Source organism: Crocuta crocuta, unplaced genomic scaffold (assembly GCF_008692635.1).
Source record: "Crocuta crocuta isolate KB4526 unplaced genomic scaffold, BGI_CrCroc_1.0 scaffold334, whole genome shotgun sequence".
Taxonomy (NCBI): domain Eukaryota; kingdom Metazoa; phylum Chordata; class Mammalia; order Carnivora; family Hyaenidae; genus Crocuta; species Crocuta crocuta.
Window position 1 is genome coordinate 464,498 of NW_027533260.1, and position 20,149 is coordinate 484,646.

Genomic DNA, 20,149 nt, shown 5'->3' on the forward strand with positions numbered 1-20,149 from the left:
GAGGACCACATCAGACTCTGCGCTGACCATGCAGAGCCAGCTTGGGATTTTGTCTCTCTCTCTCACTCTTGCTGCCGCTCCTCTGCTTGTTTTCTCTCAAAATAAATAAGCTTAAAAAAAGAGGGAAAAGAATATACTACAATTGTCTATATAATGAAATAGAACTTTTCTAATATTCTCAAGAAAAAACACATCTACTGAATAGTATAAATATTATAAACCCCATTGTAGGAACAAATCATAAATATTTGTGATTGGTTAAATAAATATTTAGTTTGGATTACTTCAGGGTTTGTACTTATGGGTAGTGAATGTCAGAAGTTTTCATATTCTTGGGGTGCCTGGCTGGCTCAGTCCATGAAACGTGCCACCACTCTTGATCTCTGGGTTGTGAGTGTGAGCCCCATGTTGGGTGTAGAAATTACTTAAAAAAATAAAATCTTGGAAAAAAAATAAAAAATTCATTCTTGAGTCACTAAACAGGTATGATCATTTAAAAAAAAATTTCACATTGCCAATTTTTGCAGTTTTCCATTGTCAATACATCTTCGCATCATGATTCTATGGTATTTTAGTATTATAAAAAGATGTCAATTTTAGAAAAGTTTTAGAGTATTTAATGATGTTCAAAACATAGTAAATATAAAAAGCGACCTCATTTTTCTTTCATGAAAGACATAAGTATGTATGTTTGAAAATTTGGGAGAAGATACTGTTAATAGTGCTAGACTCAGGTACAGTTATGGGTGATTTCAAATTTCTTCATTTGCTTATATATGTTTTCTAATTTCTATACATTTAGAACTTTATTGTTTGTATAATTTCTTAATAGTAAGAGTATTATATTCCCTTCAGGGATCAAGTGGGCAGCCCTATTCACCTGGGATATTAAGCTCTGAAAAGGGAGTTCAGCATCTGGTCCAGAGAGCTCAGGGCAGCCTCGGTGGCCCATTCTTCGACCCTGCCTGAGCAGTTTCAGGAATGAGCTGATCAGACCTTGCCATGGCAGGATGTGTAGATTCACAAAAGGATAAGAAGTGGAAGGGTTCTAAGGGTTTGGTTGCTAGAGCATTTGTGTCTGATTTTCTTACCGTAAACTGTCTGCCCAGAATCCATTCTATTACAGTGTGGAGATGGTGACGGGAACACTAATCCAGGATTTAGGGCAGAGATGTTAAAATTTAAGTATAGTTCACAAAGATCATTTTTTAAACTCAGGGTCCTGGGCCCCAATATTAGAAGTTCTGGTTTAGGAGGTCTGGGGTGTGACTCAAGGATTTGTATCTTTTTCAAGTTTCTCAGAGAATCCTGAGGCAGGAAGCCCAGAAAAAACACTTAGAAACACTTAGATCTGGAGTGTTCCTGGCTTACAAATATGCTGGTTGGTTATCCTCAGTACACTTAGGTCTTGGTTCAAATTACATGTGCTCAGAACAGCCTTTCTTGAAAACCCTTAATAAAATAGCTCCTCCATTACAACCTATGTACTAGGCTTAAAGTTTCTTCGTAGCTCTTAGCAGAACTGACATTTCTATCATATATTTTACTCAGTCACATTCACGACACCACATGCGTCATAAAGGCCATGACTTTGCCTGTTTTGTTCATTTTGTTCATTGATGTGTCCCCAGTGACTACAATGGTGCCTGGCACAGTGTAAATGCTCAAAAACTGTATTTTTAGGGGCACCTGGGTGACTCAATCACTTAAGCATCTGACTCTTGATTTAGCCTCAGGTCAGGATCTCACAGTTCATGAGTTCAAGCCCCGCATTCTGCAATGACAGTGTGGAGCCTGCTTGGGATTTTCTCTCCCTCTCTCTCTGCCCCCTTCCCAACTCATGCACATGCACCCACACTCTCTCTCAAAATGAACATTAAAAAAATTTTTTTTAAAGAAATGAATTACCCAACACTAATTTGGTATGAATTTTACCATAACACTACATGGCAATTTTTTTTTTTTTGCCACAAGTAGGATTTGTAAACTGGATTGCATATCCTTATTATATCAAGAGAAATTACTGACCAAAGAAGAGAGAATCAGAAGAAAAAGAGAGAGAACAAGAGCCCTTTTGCTAAGAAAACTAACAATTTGTTGCCAGCAGACCTGCTCAAGAATTGATAAAGGAAGTTTTAACAAAAAGGAAATGACAGAAGGAAACATGAAACATCAAGAATGAAGAAAAGAGAACATGTGGCCAACTAATTTTTGACAAAGCAGGAAAGAATATCCAATGGAATAAAGACAGTCTCTTCAACAAATGGTGCTGGGAAAACTGGACAGCAACATGCCAAAAAATGAAACTGGACCACTTTATTACACCATATACAAAAATAAACTCAAAATGGATGAGAGACCTAAATGTAAGACAGGAAGCCATCAAAATCGTAGAGGAGAAAGCGGGCAAAAACTTCTTTTACCTCAGCCGCAGCAACTTCTTACTCAACACATCTCCAGTGGCAAGGGAAACAAAAGCAAAAATTAACTATTGGGACCTCATCAAAATAAAAAGCTTATGCACAGAGAAGGAAACAATCAGCAAAACTAAAAGGCAACTGATAGAATAGGAGAAGATATTTGCAAATGACATATCAGATAAAAGGTTAGTATCCAAAATCTATAAAGAACTTATCAAACTCAACACCAGTGAAGAACAAATAATCCAGTGAAGAAATGGGCAAAAGACATGAATAGACACTTCTCCAAAGAAGACATCCAGGAGGCTCACAGACAAATGAAAAATTGCTCAACATCACTCATCAACAGAGAAATATAAATCAAAACCACAATGAGATACCACCTCATGCCTGTCAGAATGGCTAACATTAACAACGCAGGCAACAACAGATGTTGATGAGGATGCGGAAAAGAGGCCCTCTTTTGCACTGCTGGTGGGAATGCAAACTGGTGCAGCCACTCTGGAAAACAGTATGGAGGTTCCTCAAAAAATATAAAATAGAACTACCCTATAACCCAGCAATTGCACTATTAGGTGTTTATCTGAGGGATATAGGTGTGCTATTTCAAAAGGGAACATGCACCCCAAGGTTGACAGCAGCACAATCGACAATAGCCAAAGTTTGGAAAGAGACCAAATGTCCACTGACGGATGAACGGATAAAGATGTGGTATATATATACAATGGAGTATTACTTAGCAATCAAAAAGAAGGAAATCTTGCCATTTACAATTACATGGATGAAGTGGAGTGTATTATGCTAAGCAAAATTAGACAAAGACAAGTATCATATGACTTCACTCAGATGAGGAATTTAAGATTCAAAACATGAATATAAGGGAAGTAAAAATAATATAAAAACAGGGAGGGGATGAAACATATAAGACACTTAAATATAGAGGACAAACAGAGGGATGCTGGAGGGGCTGTGGGAGGTGGGGTGGTCTAAATTGGTAAGGGGCATTAAGGAATCTACTCCTGAAATCATTGTTGCAACATATGCTAACTAACTTGGATGTATATTAAACAATAAATACATTTTAAAAATAGAATACAAATATCAAATAAAAAGAGGAAAAGGTAAATATATCATCAGATGTAATAGGCTGTTTCCCTTTGAGTTTTTAAAATGATGTTTGATGGTTGAAAGCTAAAGTAACAACTTTCCCTGATATGGTTCTCAGCCTATGTAGAGGTGCTAAGCATCACGTGCTGTTGGGGAAACATAAGACCACCATTATATGCTACACACACCAGATGGGATTTCCAGGATCTGATATGACCGTGCCAAGTACTAGAAAAGACACAACTGAGGCATCCGTACACTGCTGGTAGGAATGTAAATTAGTATGGCTCCTTGGGAAAAGGTTGGCTGTTTCTTACAAACACAAACTTAACATAGGTACTTATCCCAGAGAAATGAAAACTTACGTCCACACGAAACTGGATTCATTAGTATCTTTATTCATAACAGTGAAATACTAGAAACAACCCAAAGTCCATCAACAATGAACAGATAAACCATGTTACATTCATCATCAAAGAACACTACTCCATAACTAAAAGTAAAACTATATGCCCAACAAAGTGGATGGAACTTAAGGGCAATTTGCTGCATGAAATAAAGCCTGTCTCAAAGGCTATACCGTATCATTTCATTTTAACAGCATTCTTGAAATGACAAAATCAGAGTGATGGAGTCGGTGGTCGCCATGGGTCAGGGTTGCGGGGAGAGTGTGACTGTAGAGAGCTGCACAAGGATGCTTCTTTGTGTTGGCACAATTCTGCTTCCTGCTTGTGGTGGAACTTACAGAAATCTATATATGTGATAAAGTTCCTTAGAACTCTCCACTAAAAAATAAAACTTCACTCAAATTAGCGCATGCAAAAACTAGGGGAAACATTGATTTTGATCGTGTATTACAGTTATGTAAGATCATGTCACTGAGGAAGCTGAGTGCAGGTACTCAGGAACTTTGTACACTTTATAATTTCTTGTGAGTCTAAAATTATTTCAAAAAATTTTAGAAAAATCATATATAAGGTTACTTTTGTAAACTACTTAATGCTACTTATAAACTTGGATAAATAACACCCAAATATGTTAAATTACATTTATAAATATATTCCTTTTTCTTTTGCCCGAAAGAGATGAATTTAGAGTCTCAGAAATGCAACAGCTAATCAGATGACACAGGTTGGGCACAGAACACCCCTTCCTTGTGTACAACATTAACATTTGATCAGTGTTGAGAACACCTTACTTTAAAATTATGGAATCATTGAGAATATGGTGTAAGGTACCCGGCCCTCAGGGGTATTAAGGTTGGACTTGTGACAGAAAACTCAGGTATGCATCATTTCCATGAGGTTTCTTTTCTTCAGAATTTCTTATATTTTGCTAGTTACTCCACATTTAGTGTGTTCATGAATTTTATTTCTATATGAATTCATGAGAAGTGATGAGGCAGAATGTATCACTAAAATCCTCCCATATTCACTGCCATTTTCCGTCAGCATGACTTTCAGGCAACTATTGAGGTTCCACTTCTAGGCAAAGACTTTCCCACGATCATCATGTTGCTACTGTGTGTGAGCCCACTGGTGATCTGTTATCATCACTCATTAGACAGGATCTTTATTCCCATAGGAGGCTTTCCTGCTCTTTCCAGTCACAAGATTCATCCTAGTGTATGCTTTTCAGATACATAATTACCTAAAAAATGTTTCCTCAAGACTTTTCTGCATTGAATGTGTCAGAGGTTTTTTTCTGTTTTGACCTACGGTGTGAGGTAATTGATCACTGAAGGCACTAGCACATTCTCTGCATTCATTAGATGTCACTCCTATGCAAATTCCCCAACTTCCCAAGGGTGAAAATCTAACAAGCTAATTAATCTACACTGACTTTTTCAGGTATGCTGGGAGCACACTGATGGTTTAATGAGTTCTCTGAACTATCATGATTTGTCTCCTGCCTAAGTTCACTTGTATGTAATTTCAGATTCCCTGCAAAGGATTATATACTTTGACTTATACATTTCTTGTGTGTATGTTTTTAGTGTTTATTTTTGAGAGAGAGAATGCAGGCAGGGGCAGAGAGAGAGGGAGGGAGACAGAGCCTGATGTGGGGCTCAAACTCACAAATTGTGAGAAAGTGACCTGAGCCCAAGTTGGATGCTTAGCTGACTGAGCCACCCAGATGCCCCCATTTCTTATGTGTATTAACAAGGCTTGACAAATGAGAGAAAGGTAATCCTCAGTTACTGAATCCATCGAGTCTTTCTCTTCTATGTATTCTTCGATGTACAATGGGTGCTGACTTGGTGTAGGAAGACTTTGTCACATCAACCACATACATGCAGTTTGTCTCCTGCATAAATTCCCTGGTAGGTACTGAATAGGATTTTCCACAGTTTGCACAAATAAAGGAAGTCAATCCTGTGTGAAATCTCTGATGTTGCACAAGGCATATTTTCCTCCTCAAGGTGTGACCACGTCCACTGTGTCATTAGGGTTTGTTTCCATTATGAGTTCTCTGATGTACAATAAGATTTCTCTTTGAGGAGAAGCCTTTTCCACATTCACTGCATATAAAAGGCTTCTCTCCTGTATGAGTTCGCTGATGAACGATTAGACGGCTCTTCACAGCGAAGCCTTTGCCACATTCATTGCATTCATAAGGTTTCTCTCCAGTATGAATTTGCTGATGTAAAATGAGCTCGGTTTCCACAGCGAAGGCTTTACCACATTCACTGCAGATGTAGGATTTCTCTCCTGTATGGATTTGTTGATGTACGATGAGATAGCGTTTCATGGTGAAACCTTTTCCGCACTCACTACACGTAAAGGGTTTCTCTCCAGTATGGGTTCGCTGGTGTACCACAAGATTGCTCTTGAAGGCAAAGCCTTTTCCACATTTATTGCATATATAGGGTTTCTCTCCAGTGTGAGTTCGCTGGTGTAACATCAGCCCACTATTCACAATGAAACCTTTCCCACATTCACTGCATCTGTAAGGTTTCTCTCCAGTATGTGTTCGCTGATGTACAACCAGCCGACTCTTCAGGGGGAAGCCTTTCCCACATTCGCTGCAGATGTAGGGTTTCTCTCCGGTGTGCATTCGCTGGTGTATGATGAGCATACTCTTCACAGTGAAGCCCTTTCCGCATTCACTGCACACATAGGACTTCTCTACCGTATGATTTCTCTGATGCACAATGAGATTACTCTTCCGGGGAAAGCCTTTTCCACATTCCTCGCATACATAGGGTTTCTCTCCGGTGTGAGTTCGCTGATGTTCAATCAGTCGACTCTTCATGGTGAAGCCTTTCCCACATTCGTTGCATAGATAGGGTTTCTCTCCTGTGTGATTCCGTTGATGTATGATGACATAGTGCTTCGTGGTGAAGCCTTTCCCACATTCGCTGCAGATGTAGGGTTTCTCCCCTGTGTGAGTTCGCTGGTGTATAATGAGCATGCTCTTCCCAGTGAAGCCTTTCCCGCATTCACTGCACACATAGCACTTCTCTCCAGTATGATTTCGCTGGTGCACAATGAGATTACGCTTCCCTGGGAAACCTTTGCCACACTCACTGCATACATAGGGTTTCTCTCCAGTGTGAGTTCGCTGGTGTTCAATCAGACGGCTCTTCATGGTGAAAACCTTTCCACAATCATTGCATATAAAGGATTTCTCTCTTTTATGAATTCTCTGATGTTCATTGAGCCTAGACTTTCTGGAGAAAACTTTTGCACAAATATTGCATCCATAAGGTTTCTCTCCTGTATGAACTCTGTGATGATCTGTTAGCTGAGACTTCTTAATGAAGGTTTTTCCACATTCACCACACACATGGGCTTTCTCTATTTCATGAGTTCTCTGATGCTTAGTGACTTGGGACTTGTTGCTGACAGGTTTTGCACTTACAGGGAATTTAACTGAGGAATGAAAATCTTCACACTTACCATGCAGAAATGATTTCTCATTTCCATTGACTTTAGTAGAGTTCTTAATTTCATAGACTTTGCTCTTGTTGGTTAAACTTATATTTGATTTCAAAGTTTTTATATAGAACTCAAACATATGATTTTGCCTGAAAGGAAAATGACTTTTGCTTTGAGGAACGACATTTCCAAATGCACTATGTTCAGGGTCCAGCTCCATACCTTTCAGCATTCTTTGATCTTCCCAGTGACCTTGCAGGTGGTTATCAACTTTTCTAGTTTCTAGAAAAGAAGAGAACAATGAATCATAATGTTGTTTTGAATAAAACTTTGCTTTTTTATTTTTTAGAGAGAGAGAATAAAACTTTATTTTATTTTATCTATTTTAGAGAGCGTGAGAGAGCGAGACAGCGAGCGAAAGATCATCTCAAGCAGGTTCCACACTTGGAGTCTGATGTGGGACTCCCATGACCCTGGGGATCATGACCCAACACAAAATCAAGAACCAGACACTCAACTGACTGAGCCACCCAGGTGCCCCTGAATAAAACTTTAAAAAATTCCTTGGTGTTTCTTAAAAACGGCATTTTAGTGACAACAGTATAATACAGAATGCCATATATAAATGCTCCTGATCTCTTACACACTGGTAAAAACACAATAATACAGACAAAAGGAAAAAGCAATAAGTGTACCAATAAGGTTATACAATTGACAACGTATGTACATTTGGCCGCTTTCTAACTAGGAAGTGGTAAAACATGCAGAGATACTAAAACACAAGTCATTTTTGGCAGCAGATGACAAGGTTGGAGGAACACCATTCCACAGAACGGAGGTAGAAGAGACTACTATCAGAACTAGGAGGGCTGCGTTTATTCACTCCAAGCTGTTTATTGAATGGCTCCTGTGTACAGGCACTTATTCTGGTGTTTGGAACATATGAAACATGCTTCACTTTCACTGCTCTTAAATCTAGCTGGGGAAAACCAAAGGAAGAAGAAAAGAAAAAAAGAAAGGAGTTGGATATTGTTAAATGTGATTAAAGGAGAAATGGAGTCTGGAAAGTGGAGAAAAACAGGATATATTTGCATAAAGAAAAGACAGTTAAATGATGAATTCAGCTGACAGTGGTTAGGAATCAGGATTACCCTGCTAACTATACAGTTTGAGCCACTGGGTAGGTAGAAACTTGTCAAATGGAGATGAGGATTATTACTGAAGTCCAGAAAGTGTTGGAAAGTCTGTGTTGTAAACATTGAGAGGATTATTAGAAATGTAGTATAGGGGAGCCTGGGTGGCTCAGTTGTTTGAGCATCCAACTCTTGGTTTTGGCTCAGGTCACGATCCCATGGTTTGTGGGATAGGGAACCCTGTGTCCTGCTTGGGGTTGTTTTTCTCCCTCTCTCTGCCCCTACCCCCCCCCTGCCCCCCACCACCACACACACACATGGTCTTTCTCTGTCTCTCTCACTTTCAAAATAAACTTAAAAAAAAAAAAAAGAAATGTAGTATAGAAATAAAGATCTGGTTGGGGGTATAAATGGAGATAGTCACGTGGAAATAATACACACCTTTTATTTAAGAAAAGAGGACCAGGTGAAACATTGGGAGGACGTAGAGAAAGAAAGATGAGGAAAGTTTTAGACAGTCCAACATTCAGTTTGGGGATTCTTTAAGTTCACTGAGAGAAACCAAATTCTGACTAGAGAGATCAGGGAAATATGCATACCGAGGTGTATATAGAATAAATGCATTTGTAACCTAGCAAGTAAGAGAGTAAGGCCTTTAGAATTTAACATGAGCTGAAAGAGACTCTTGCATAGTAATCCTGTTCCTAAATTTGCCTTTCTGTAGACCACCATCAAACTAACTTTCCAAACATCAATCAGATTTAGTGGACAACAGTCCAAACTTGGTCTAGCCGGGTCATATTATCATGTGTTCCAATCATATTGGAATAGGCAAACGTGAATGGCAGGAAATCTTGCAGCTGGATAGTGAACCCCACAGTCATCTTCAGAAGCTAAAGTGCTACTGTACAGGATATGGAAACAAGTCCTACCCAAGCTTTTCCCATTTCGACATCTCTGCTGTGCTGTACCTTCACTTGCTACCAGCAGCATCTACTTCAGTAGTTCAACATTTGTGTCTCCATTGGCAATAGATTGTACTAAGGGACCGACTTTCTCCTCTAAGACCGAGGTGTGTCAGCTTTACCCTCATTTCTTCTGAGAACTCCTAGCTATTCCTTATTATTGTTGTACTACCACTGCCCAGGTCAAAACGTCAGACAACCTAGAGCTACAAAAAGTACAAAAGCAAACACAGCCCTCGACCATGCTACCTCTATTACTCACCTATCAAACCCAGTCATCCTGGCAATAAACGTGTATGTTATCCTGAATACTCCCATACACCCATGTCCCCATTGCTTCTCCTATAGACACCTTCTAATGCTGGCTTTCATCCAGCCAACTCCAGGCCACTCTGAATAGTCAACCCCATGACCTTGCACATTTCCTATTTCATATCTTCATTCCTAATTCATGGCAGCATCTTCATAATTCAAAATGTAGATATACCTTATACATATCATGCTGTCATTCTATTCTGATTGGATGGCCATGAGCTCGATTTCCTCTTTATTTCTACATTAATCCTTGTCTTGTTTGTGTTCACAGTACCTTCAGTGAAGATTTACCCTCACCAAAGAGAAGTCTGGTCCTTGCCCTCAGCTCCAGAAAAGTGATCTCTAGGCCCCTGGAATGTCCTACCTGATAGGAGCGTCTCTGTTTTCCTGGGGTCTTTGACCACTGAACATTCTAACAACGTAATTTATGATGGAGGCTTTGGGCCAGCCATATCAGTTCCAACCTCCAGATCCTCACAGGAACTGGAGACTCTATGAATTAGCCTGATTTCTGGAGGAGCTAGAAACTAAAGTTCAGCCATGTGGACAATGTGTGATTGAGCCCCAGTAAAAACACTGGACACCAAAGGATCAAGTGAGGTCTCCTGTCTGGCAATACTCTCTAAATTGTCACACACTGTGGCTGGGAGGAGGAAATCCTGACCGTGAGTCTGGAAGCCCCATGTTTGAGCCCTTCCTGTGCTCCATATGACCCAAGAATTCCACTCCTTGGTGTATATCCAAGAAAAATTAATGTTCATAGCATAATTCATAAAGGCCAAAAAAAAGTGGAAAAACCTGATGTCCATCAGTGGATGAATAAGTAAATAAAATGTGGTATATCTATATAATGGGAATATTATTTACCAATAAAAAGGAATTAAGTGCTGATACGTGTTAAAGCACAGGAGAACTTCAGAAACATTAGGCTAAATGCAAGAAGCCAGACACAAGAGACAGATATTTTATGATTATATGAAATATCCAGAACAGGCAAATCTGTAGAGATAGAAAGTAGAGCAGTGGTTGCCTGGGGCTGGAGGCCTGGGAAGAGATTTTTCTTTCTATTCTTTATCTTATTTTTAAAAAGATTTTACTTTTTAAAAACATTGTTTTAATGTTTATTTATTTTTGAGAGAGAGAGACAGAGCACAAACAGAGGAGAGGCAGAGGCAGAGGGAGACACAGAATCTGAAGCAGGCTCCAGGCTCTGAGCTGTCAGCACAGAGTCTGACACAGGGCTCAAACCCACAAACCATGAGATCATGACCTGAGCTGAAGTTGGACGCTTAACCGACTGAGCCACCCAGGCGCCCCTTTTAATGTTTGTTTATTTTCAAGAGAGAGAGACAGAGTGTGAATGGGGGAGGGGAAGAGAGAGATACACAGAATCCATGAGATCATGACTTGAGCCAAAATCAAGAGTCAGACACTTAACCAAATGCGCCACCCAGGTGCCCCAGAAATATTTCTTTTTAAAGTGATTAATATCTTTCAAAATTGGGGATGGTAACATAACCCTGTTAATATGTTACAAAGCACTCAATTGTATGCATTAAGTTGGCAAATTGTAGGTTATGTGAATTATCTTAAAGCTACTTACAAAAAAGAAAAATGGGAAAACAAATGATTTAGAGAATGTAGTATAATGGGAAGACCTACAATGAACCAAAGGAATATCAGAAATATCAACCATAGGAAGGAAGCCACAGAAGCTGCCACAGCTGATTTAGGCTAGAACTGATGATGTTGAACCATTTTTTCCAGTGAAACAGTCAACAGAAACAGCAGAGATCTTTAAGAAGAGAACACCACAGCTAACAGCGTGGGCAGGGTAAGGTGTGCAGTACTAAGGGGGAATCTACCGTTAAAATGGGATCGAAAGGAATTATTTTGTGGAGGGAAGAGGATTCCTATTCCTCATTCTGGACTCAGAAATCTTAGGCAGCTAAAATATCTAGAACCGAAAGTTCTACACAGCACATAGGGAGGTATCGATTTGGAGGCTCATCCAGACAACAGAAAGAGCTTAATTCATGGGCCAAAAGGAAAATCTCAAGTATCAGGAATACAGCAGAGAAAATGGAGAGGAATTGAAGACCTCTGTGTTGGGGGAAAGCTAGGAAGTGAACTAATGCCAGGAAGAGACGGGGTTACTGTGAAGACACGACATACAGAGAGGAGTTGGCTGGCAGGAGGGGAATCAGCATTTCCAGAGGGGCCGGAAGGTGCAGAAGTCAGAAAAAGAGTGAATTCACGCATTCCTCTTTGGACTCAGCCTCAGAGAGTGGAATTTCACAGCCGGGGTGGGAGGAATGGGGACACCCACTCTGACAGGGCACAAAGAAGGGGTCAGCTGCAGAATCCATGGAAGAAACCTAAGCAAAAGTCACACAAGTTAAGGTGTAAAATGAAAAAAAGGAAGGATCAAATATCAGAAGTGGAAAAAAAGAGTTCTACTTCCCTCTGAAGACCTGGAAGAAAAGCTCTCCTGTGAGGCAGACATGCATGGCGCACCGCTGGAGGGGGACTTCCGCAGTGACCCAGCTTGCTGGCTCCCGCTCACCTGGACGGCTTCCGCTGCGCACTTCCTCTTCTGTCGCCCACGGTTCTTCCCCTCGTTCCAGCTTGGAGAGTGCGTCTGGTTTGCTGGCTTGATGCCCTGCTCATAGGAAAGACAGACACATGGGTTGGGGTGTGTCAGGATGGAAGGACGCTACATGTGAGGGGCTGAGGCAGTTTTCATATCTGCACAGTAAGGGTTCTTCTCCCGGGAGAGGGCTCACGTGATGCTGTGATACAATAATACATCTTTAGTCTTCGTACCAGACTCCCAGCACAGAGCTCGTGAGGCCCTTCCTGAGTGGCAGCCATGACAGGAACATCAGTCACAGGATTTGGTCTAAGTTCCCGTTCCTGACACAAGAACTTCTAACGCCCTTGGACTCTCCAGAGTGAGGGGTGTCTTTCTGTGAACTAATGACTGGTGACAGGGGCCCCAATCTAGCTTTAACCTGAAGGCTGCTGCCAGAAAAACCCAAGACTGATGAGAAGGTTGCAACCTTCAGCTCCAACCGCCATCGCCTCCCCCTGGAGACTGAGTTAATCACCAGTGGCTAATGGTTTCATAGTCCTGCTTACATAATGAAATCTCCATAAAAAGTCCTAAACTACCAGGCTGGGCGAGCTTCCAGGCTGGTGAACACATTGAGGCCTTGGGAGGGTGGCTTACCTGGACAGGTCGTGGAAGGTCCACACCCCTCCCCTCATACTTTCCCATCTACATCTCTTCCTCTCGGCTGCTCCTGAGTTTTATACTTTATAATAAAACAGTAACCTCCTTTTTACGTTCATTTCTTTATTTTGAGACAGAGTGTGTGCATGCATGAGTGGGAGAGGGGCACAGAGAGAGGGAGAGAATCCCAAGCAGGCTCTGTACTGTCAGCACAGCCCAACATGGGGCCCAATCTCACAAACCATGAGCTCATGACCTGAGCCAAAATCAAGAGTCAGACACCTGACCAACTCCCTGTAAAATGGTAATCTTAAGTAAATAAAGTGCTTTCCTCAGCTTTGTGACCTGTGCCAGCAAATTAGCAGACTGGAAGGGGGGGGTTGCAGGAATGCTCAATTTATAATTGGACTGAAGTGTGGGTACACCAGGTACCCAATACTTGCAACTGGAATCCAAAGAGAGGGCAGTCCTGTGGTACTGAGCCTTAAACCTGTGGAGTCTGACGCCCACTCTGGGTAGCATCAGAACCGAAATGGATTGCAGGACACCTAGCTGGTACCTGAAGAGCTGGAGACCTGGTTGTTGGTGCAGAAAAACCCCACATGCTTGGCATCATTTGTTTTGGTAATAAAAACAGCGAATAGAACATCAGACCCTTTTAGAATGTGCCAGAGGCGGTCCTGGAAATTGGCCATTCAGAGCAGTGCAGGCACCCTGAAGTGTAAGCAGCTGAGAAAGGAAAGGCCATTGACCGAGCACCTTCTGCGGGACATGGGGGAGCCGTCCTCACCCACTGACACCAGGTTCCTGTAGTTCTCCAGCATCACGTCCCTGTACAGGTCCTTCTGGGCGGGGGCCAGGAGCCGCCACTCCTCCCGGGAGAAGTCCACGGCCACATCCTCCAGGGTCAGCGATTCCTATAATGACATGGTCCTGTTTAATATGAACGATTCTCTTTTATTGATTCATGAGGAATATAAAGGAAGTTGCCCTGCTAATAACAACTATGATGCTGAGACCAAGTCTGAAGTATATGAGGTGTTTTTTTGTGTTTTTTAAAGCACTTCTCTGACACCAGCTGGATGGCCTATAATTCAACTCAATTCTGACACTACCTACCTGGAGACAGTGTCACATTTCACAGGTCAAGGGGTCAGTCCCACAAGACTGCCCCTGCCCCCACTTCAGACACCAATCCGAGTCCATGTTGTCAACTGTGCTCTGACTAACAAGCTACAGAGTGGAGGTTCCATTGACCCCCTCCTTGGGTTTGATTAATTTGCTTAAGCGGCTCAGAGAACTCAGTTTATTTAACCATGTACTAGTTTATTATATATGATACAGACACAGATTTCATCCAGATGAAAGGGATGGGCAAGGTATGAGGGGATATCACCCTCTCAGCAGCCACACCCACTAAGCTCGGAGCTCTCCAAACCATACACCTTTGGGATTTTACGGAGGCTCCATTACACAGGCATGGTGAGTCATGAACTCCATTTCCAGGCCCCTCCCCTCTCTGGATAATGGGGATACAGCTGAAAAGTCCACACTTCTGATCATGCCTTGGCCTCTCTGCAGACCACCCCCATGAAGGAGCCCACCTAGAGTCACACCATTAGAACAAGAGCTGTTCCTATCACCCAGGACATTCCAAGGGATTTAGGAACTCTGTCACAGATGAGATCGAAGACCAAATATTGGACCAAAGATGCCTCTAGTACTCTTTTCACTTAGGGAATTACAAGGATTTTAGGGGCGCCTGGGTGGCTCAGTCAGCTAAACGTCCAACTTCGGGTCAGGTCATGATCCCACGGTTTGTGGGTTCAAGCCCCAGAATGCAATTATGCAATCTGACAATATCCTATCATTAAGCATTGGCAAAGATTTCAGGCACAGATGATCCACAGATCACTTAGGAGGCAGCCACTAAATCCTTTACACAGTTTAATTCATTGAGTATGACTCCACACAAATGGAATTTTCTATAGTTAATTTTCATCAATCCATTGCAGTCATTATTTCTTTAAATACTTGCATTAAGAGCAGATTGTGTTCTTTGAAGTATGATTCCATTGATACACAAAATGTCATGATAGATGTGCTTACATACACAGATGTACATAGATCCAATGACATTTGTTAAGTGGGCTCATGTACACAGAGGCACACACAGGTCCGGGGACAGCAGGGACGTACCAAACATCTGTTATAGTGGTATGAGGGAATGAGGACAGAGGACATGAAGAGGGAATTTACGTTTTTGCTTTTAAGTTTCATTTATTTGTTTTGACAGAGAGAGAGGAGAGAGCATGAGCAGGGGAAGGGCAGAGAGAGGAAGAGAAAGAATCCCAAGCAGGCTCCACGCCATCATTGCGGAGCCTGACATGGGGCTTGAACTCACAAACCAGGAGATCATGACCTGAGCTGAGATCAAGAGTCAGATGCTTGGGGCACCTGGGTGGCTTAGTCGGTTAAGCGTCCGACTTTCTCTTAGGTCATGATCTTGCGGTTCGTGGGTTCGAGCCCCGCGTCAGGCTCTGTGCTGACTGCCAGCTCAGAGCCTGGAGCCAATTTCAGAGTCTGTATCTCCCTCTCTCTCTGGCCCTCCCCTGCTCACGCTGTCTCTCTCTCTCTCTCCTAGAAATAAATAAAAACTATTGTTTAAAAAAAAAGAGTCAGATGTTTAACCACTGAGCCACCCAGGTACCCTGATTTTTTTTTCTTTACAAGGTACTCGTAAGCAATTTGTATAGTTATAGGAAACAAAAACACTAAAAAGAAGAGTAGGTAAAAAAAAAAAACAACAACGTGGATCTAAAAATGGGAAAGGATTCTGCATTTTCTGAGATAACACGAAGTGGTAAAGCAAACACCCTGGAACCCAGTACCTCAAACCCTTACCAGACAAAATTTTCTGCAACTATCTAATGCCAAATGTGTACTTGAATGCCATTACAGGCACCTGCTCCTGGAGCTTTGGTTTGGTCCCCTGAAGAAACTGTGTTCACTGAATTGGCTTGGTCCATCCCCCCACAAGTCTCTGTGTAAGTCTGTAATAAATAGCAGTAGGGAGTCAGCGGCTGCTTTCATTAGAAGGTTACTGTTCTGGGGCACCTGGGTGGCTCAGTTCGTTAAGCATTCAACTCTTGATCCCAGCTCAGGTCGTGAACTCACAGGCCCATGTCACACTCTGCACCAGCGCAGAGCCTGCTTGGGATTTTCTCTCTGCCTCTCTCTGCCCCTCCCACACTCATAGTCTCTCTCTCAAAATGAATAAACTCTAAAAAAAAAAAAAAAAAAAAAAGATGTTACTTAAAAAAACATTGTCCACCCCATCACCTCTAAAAAGAATCTAAACTTTTTACTGAGCCCTCAGTGCCAAGAAATATTGACATCGCCTGAGGAACCTTTTTGCTTTCTCCTCTCAGTCACCGCGTATCATATAACTTAGCATGACTCTCTTGTAACGGCTGTCACACGTATTAGATGCAGTGTGCCAGCTGCTGTAACCCAGAGGATCCTTTATGTTCCACTGCTGGTCATTTCCTAGGAATCACATGAACACTATATTCTTGATTCTACTTTGCTAAGATGTTGGAGTTAGATTCAAAGTTTATTTCTCTCTAAGGGTGCCTGGGTGGCTCAATCGGTTAAGCGTCTGACTTCGGCTCAGGTCATGATCCCAGTTTGTGGATTCGAGTCCTGGGTCAGGCTCTGGGCTGATAGCCGGCTCAGAGCCTGGGGCCTGTTTTGGATTCTGTGTCTCCCTCTCTCTTTGACCCTCCCCTGCTCACGCTCTCTCTCAGAAGAAAATTTTAAAAAAACTTTTTTTAAGTTTATTTCTCTCTAGATACTGAACTGATTTTTTAAAACATAAAGTTTATTTATTTTGAGAGACAGAGAGAGAATGTGAGCAGAGAAGCAGAGAGAGAGAGGAAGAAAAGGAGATTCCCAATCAGGCTCTGCACTGTCAGCACAGAACCCAATGGAGGGCTTGAACTCGCCAACTGTGAGATCATGATCTGAGCCGAAACCAAGAGTCAGATGCTTAACCAACCGACCGAGCCACCCAGGCTCTCTAAATTTTTTACAAGCCTCTATCAATCCACTTGGGAAGAAAGGAGAGAATAACAAAAGACAAAATTCACCTGGGCATTGATCATTTTCTTCTGTTCTGAGAAATGGCCAGCAACTGGGATAGTCTGTCTTTGTCTCTTCTGGATATGTCCTAAATTTCTAGTTAGAAATCTAGTCGCCACTCAAAAGTGCTCCAGAAATGACACTGTCTAGGTCCTGGAACCTCCTCTTTCTTAATTCATTTCTTGTCTCTTGTCAGGACCTGTAGGCCGAAGAGCAAAATTACTTTCAGTGTTACATCCTCTCTTGCTGTGCACTCACCTTGACATATGATCCCCAGTATTTGTGTCTATTTGGTTCCCCAGAAATCACACCTTAGCCGTAAGACCCTGAAGTAGCAGGTAAAGGGAAGTGGCAAAGGAGATCAGAACATAACTATGCCTCAGTGGCAAGTAATTTTCAGATCAATTTTAGAAATAAGGCCATATGGACAGTGAGGAACAGTGACTTTTTCCTTTATGTTGCTCTCCTATCTCTTTACCCTATGTACATACGCTTCAATGTGCAGAACAACGAGCACCCCAGAGAGAGAGAGAGAGAATATGAGCTATAGAATCAAATTTTTAAAAAACCTCCAAAAATTAAAAATTAAAAGACAACTCAAAAATATAAATACTGAGGAGCGCCTGTGTGACTCAGTCGATGAAGTGTCCAACTTGGGCTCAGGTCATAATCTCTCAGTTCATGGGTTTGAGCCCCACCTTGGGCTCTGTGCTAACACTTTGGAGCCTAGAGCCTGCTTCGTATTCTGTATCTCCCTCTTTCTCTGCTCCTCTCCCTCTCACACTGTCTCTCTCTCTAAAAAAAAATAAACATAAAAAATTGAAAAATAAATACTGGGAAAATAGCAGACCTTACATGATATATATATAACCTGAGAGGAAATATCCAAAACAATACACAGCAAAATTACAGAAGGATCAACACAGAATCTTAAATAGAAGCCTAATTAAAAAAAAAAAAACAGGCTAATTAATTCAAAATCTGCTGAATTCTTTATCTCCCCCAAAACTTTCATTTCCGGGTATTGAGATGGATGGAATGATGTGGGGAGCCAAAAGAGATTAGAAAATTATATGCAGGAGGAACTTGAACCTAAAGTTTTTCAGGAATGTTAACATTCAACACGTCTGTTCCAGGAGCCAGTCTGAGTCCAACGCAAGAACCAGCCAGGGCTCCTGAGCCTCCAAGCCTGCTGTCACACAATCCTGCAGAAAAGACAAGCCACGACCCCACCGGATCAATACCAAAACCAGATCAGCTGCATATGTAAACTGACCTCCCTTAATGGTTCCTCAATCACTAAGCTCCAAATTCTTGCAGAACCAGAGCCAAACGCCGCCTTCGTTGGCAAACACCACCCCACCAGTTGCCAATCACCTACAGGCTGAGTGACCTGCGAAGACCCTCAACCCTGACCTCAGGACTTTCAGTAGTTGATCTCTTGACACCTTTAATCACTGACCACCAAAGCCCCCCAGGATTGACCCCCAAAGACATCTCTATTTCACACATTCAATACAGACTCCTGCGTGCTCACCTCCAAACACATACCCGCCCTGCCCTACCTTCACCGACTGAGGGGAGCAACAACTTACCTAGAGGCCGACAGGCCGTCCCTCTCCCCGCCTTTTCTACAAACCGACCCACACAATGACCTGAGTCTCTCCTGAACCTGCAGCGACCTCTTCAGGGTCTAATTTACTTCCCCAAACTTCCTTCCCTCTAGTTCCCTCGTCCAGCCTCCTCTGTCGGGAACACCTGACGAGGACCAGCGGCGTTTCTGGCGCGTTTCTATGGAGAACGGATACGGGTTTCCGGCTCTTCCTTATGAGGTCATACATCCGCGCGGCCGTCTCCTCGGGGCGCTGGGGGCCGCCATCTTGGCACGCCTGACGTACGGAACCCTGGGCGGCGGTGTCGGCGCCGCGCCGCGGACGTGAGAGCGCGCCGCGGAAACCCTCGCACTCCCTGCCGCCCCCCGGGCCTCACAGGAAGATGGGGAGATGTTGAGTCTCGGGCTCACGCGAAGCAGACGTGACACGGCGGTAACCTTGGAAGGGACAGAGGGCCCTAGTTGTAGGGGACGCGGAACGGCGCCCAATTGACCAAGGCCAGAGCCCTTCGGCTCCTACCGCCGTGATGTCTCAGCTCGGCGGGAAATTAAAACAACCTTTGGGCACCTCGGCCTCGGTTCTCATTAAGAAAAGCCTCGGAGGCCGTGTAAAAGCTCAGCAGGCTTGCCAGGAAAGCAGGAGGTGCGCCGTGGCCGGAGAGGGTTGCGCCCCGGGGCGAGTGCCCGTCGGCCGGGAGGCAGCCGGCGCTTCCGGGAGCTCCGCGAGGGTGCCGGGGAGACCGCGGTTTGGAAAAGTCACTCGCGGTGGAGGCATTCGGCGGTCGCAAAGAAAGCAGAACTCCCGGACGTTGTGAGCTTCTTGCCAGCCTCGTCCCCTCCATGTCCCTCACTCATCCCAGGCAGCCGCTTCTGTCACTAACGATTCGGGGCGCCTGGGTGGCTTCGTCAGTGCAGCATGGGACTTTGGCTCAGGTCATGCTCTCACGGTTTGTGGGTTCCAGCCGGGAATCAGGCTCTGTGTTTCCCTCTCTTTCCCTGCCCTTCCCCCACTCGTGCTACGTCTCTCAAAAATAAATAAATAAATGTTAATTCAAAAAATTGTAAAGATTAGTCTGCAGCATATTCATGAAATTAGTCGTGTATGTACTTATGTGCTCCTTTTTCTGGCTTCTTGTACACAGCATAATTGCCTTTGGGTTGTTTCCAGTGTTTTGGATATTGCACCAGTTGTGAACATTCACGTGCAGGAAATAAAATGAGCACAAAAAGCAGATTGACCACAGCCCTGTGTATCTGCATCGCTACACCGAGACATGTTTGCCAGCCATTTGCAGGCCTGCTACCCATTTCTAGCCCTGCTCTGGCTCATATTCTCCT

The 20,149-nt window shown here is 43.0% G+C and overlaps 1 protein-coding gene across 1 annotated transcript; it reads right to left on the reverse strand.

Moving 5' to 3' along the window:
• Positions 1–4,189: 4,189 nt before the first annotated feature.
• On the reverse strand, positions 4,190–18,974 carry ZNF432 (zinc finger protein 432). The gene is made up of 5 exons (XM_077747251.1): positions 18,795–18,974; positions 17,208–17,398; positions 13,847–13,973; positions 12,388–12,483; positions 4,190–7,690 (listed from the first exon to the last, which is right to left on the reverse strand). The coding sequence occupies exons 2-5, from the start codon at positions 17,220–17,222 to the stop codon at positions 5,973–5,975; spliced, it is 1,956 nt and encodes a 651-aa protein (XP_077603377.1). The 5' UTR covers positions 17,223–17,398; positions 18,795–18,974; the 3' UTR covers positions 4,190–5,972.
• Between the last annotated feature and the right edge of the window lie 1,175 nt (positions 18,975–20,149).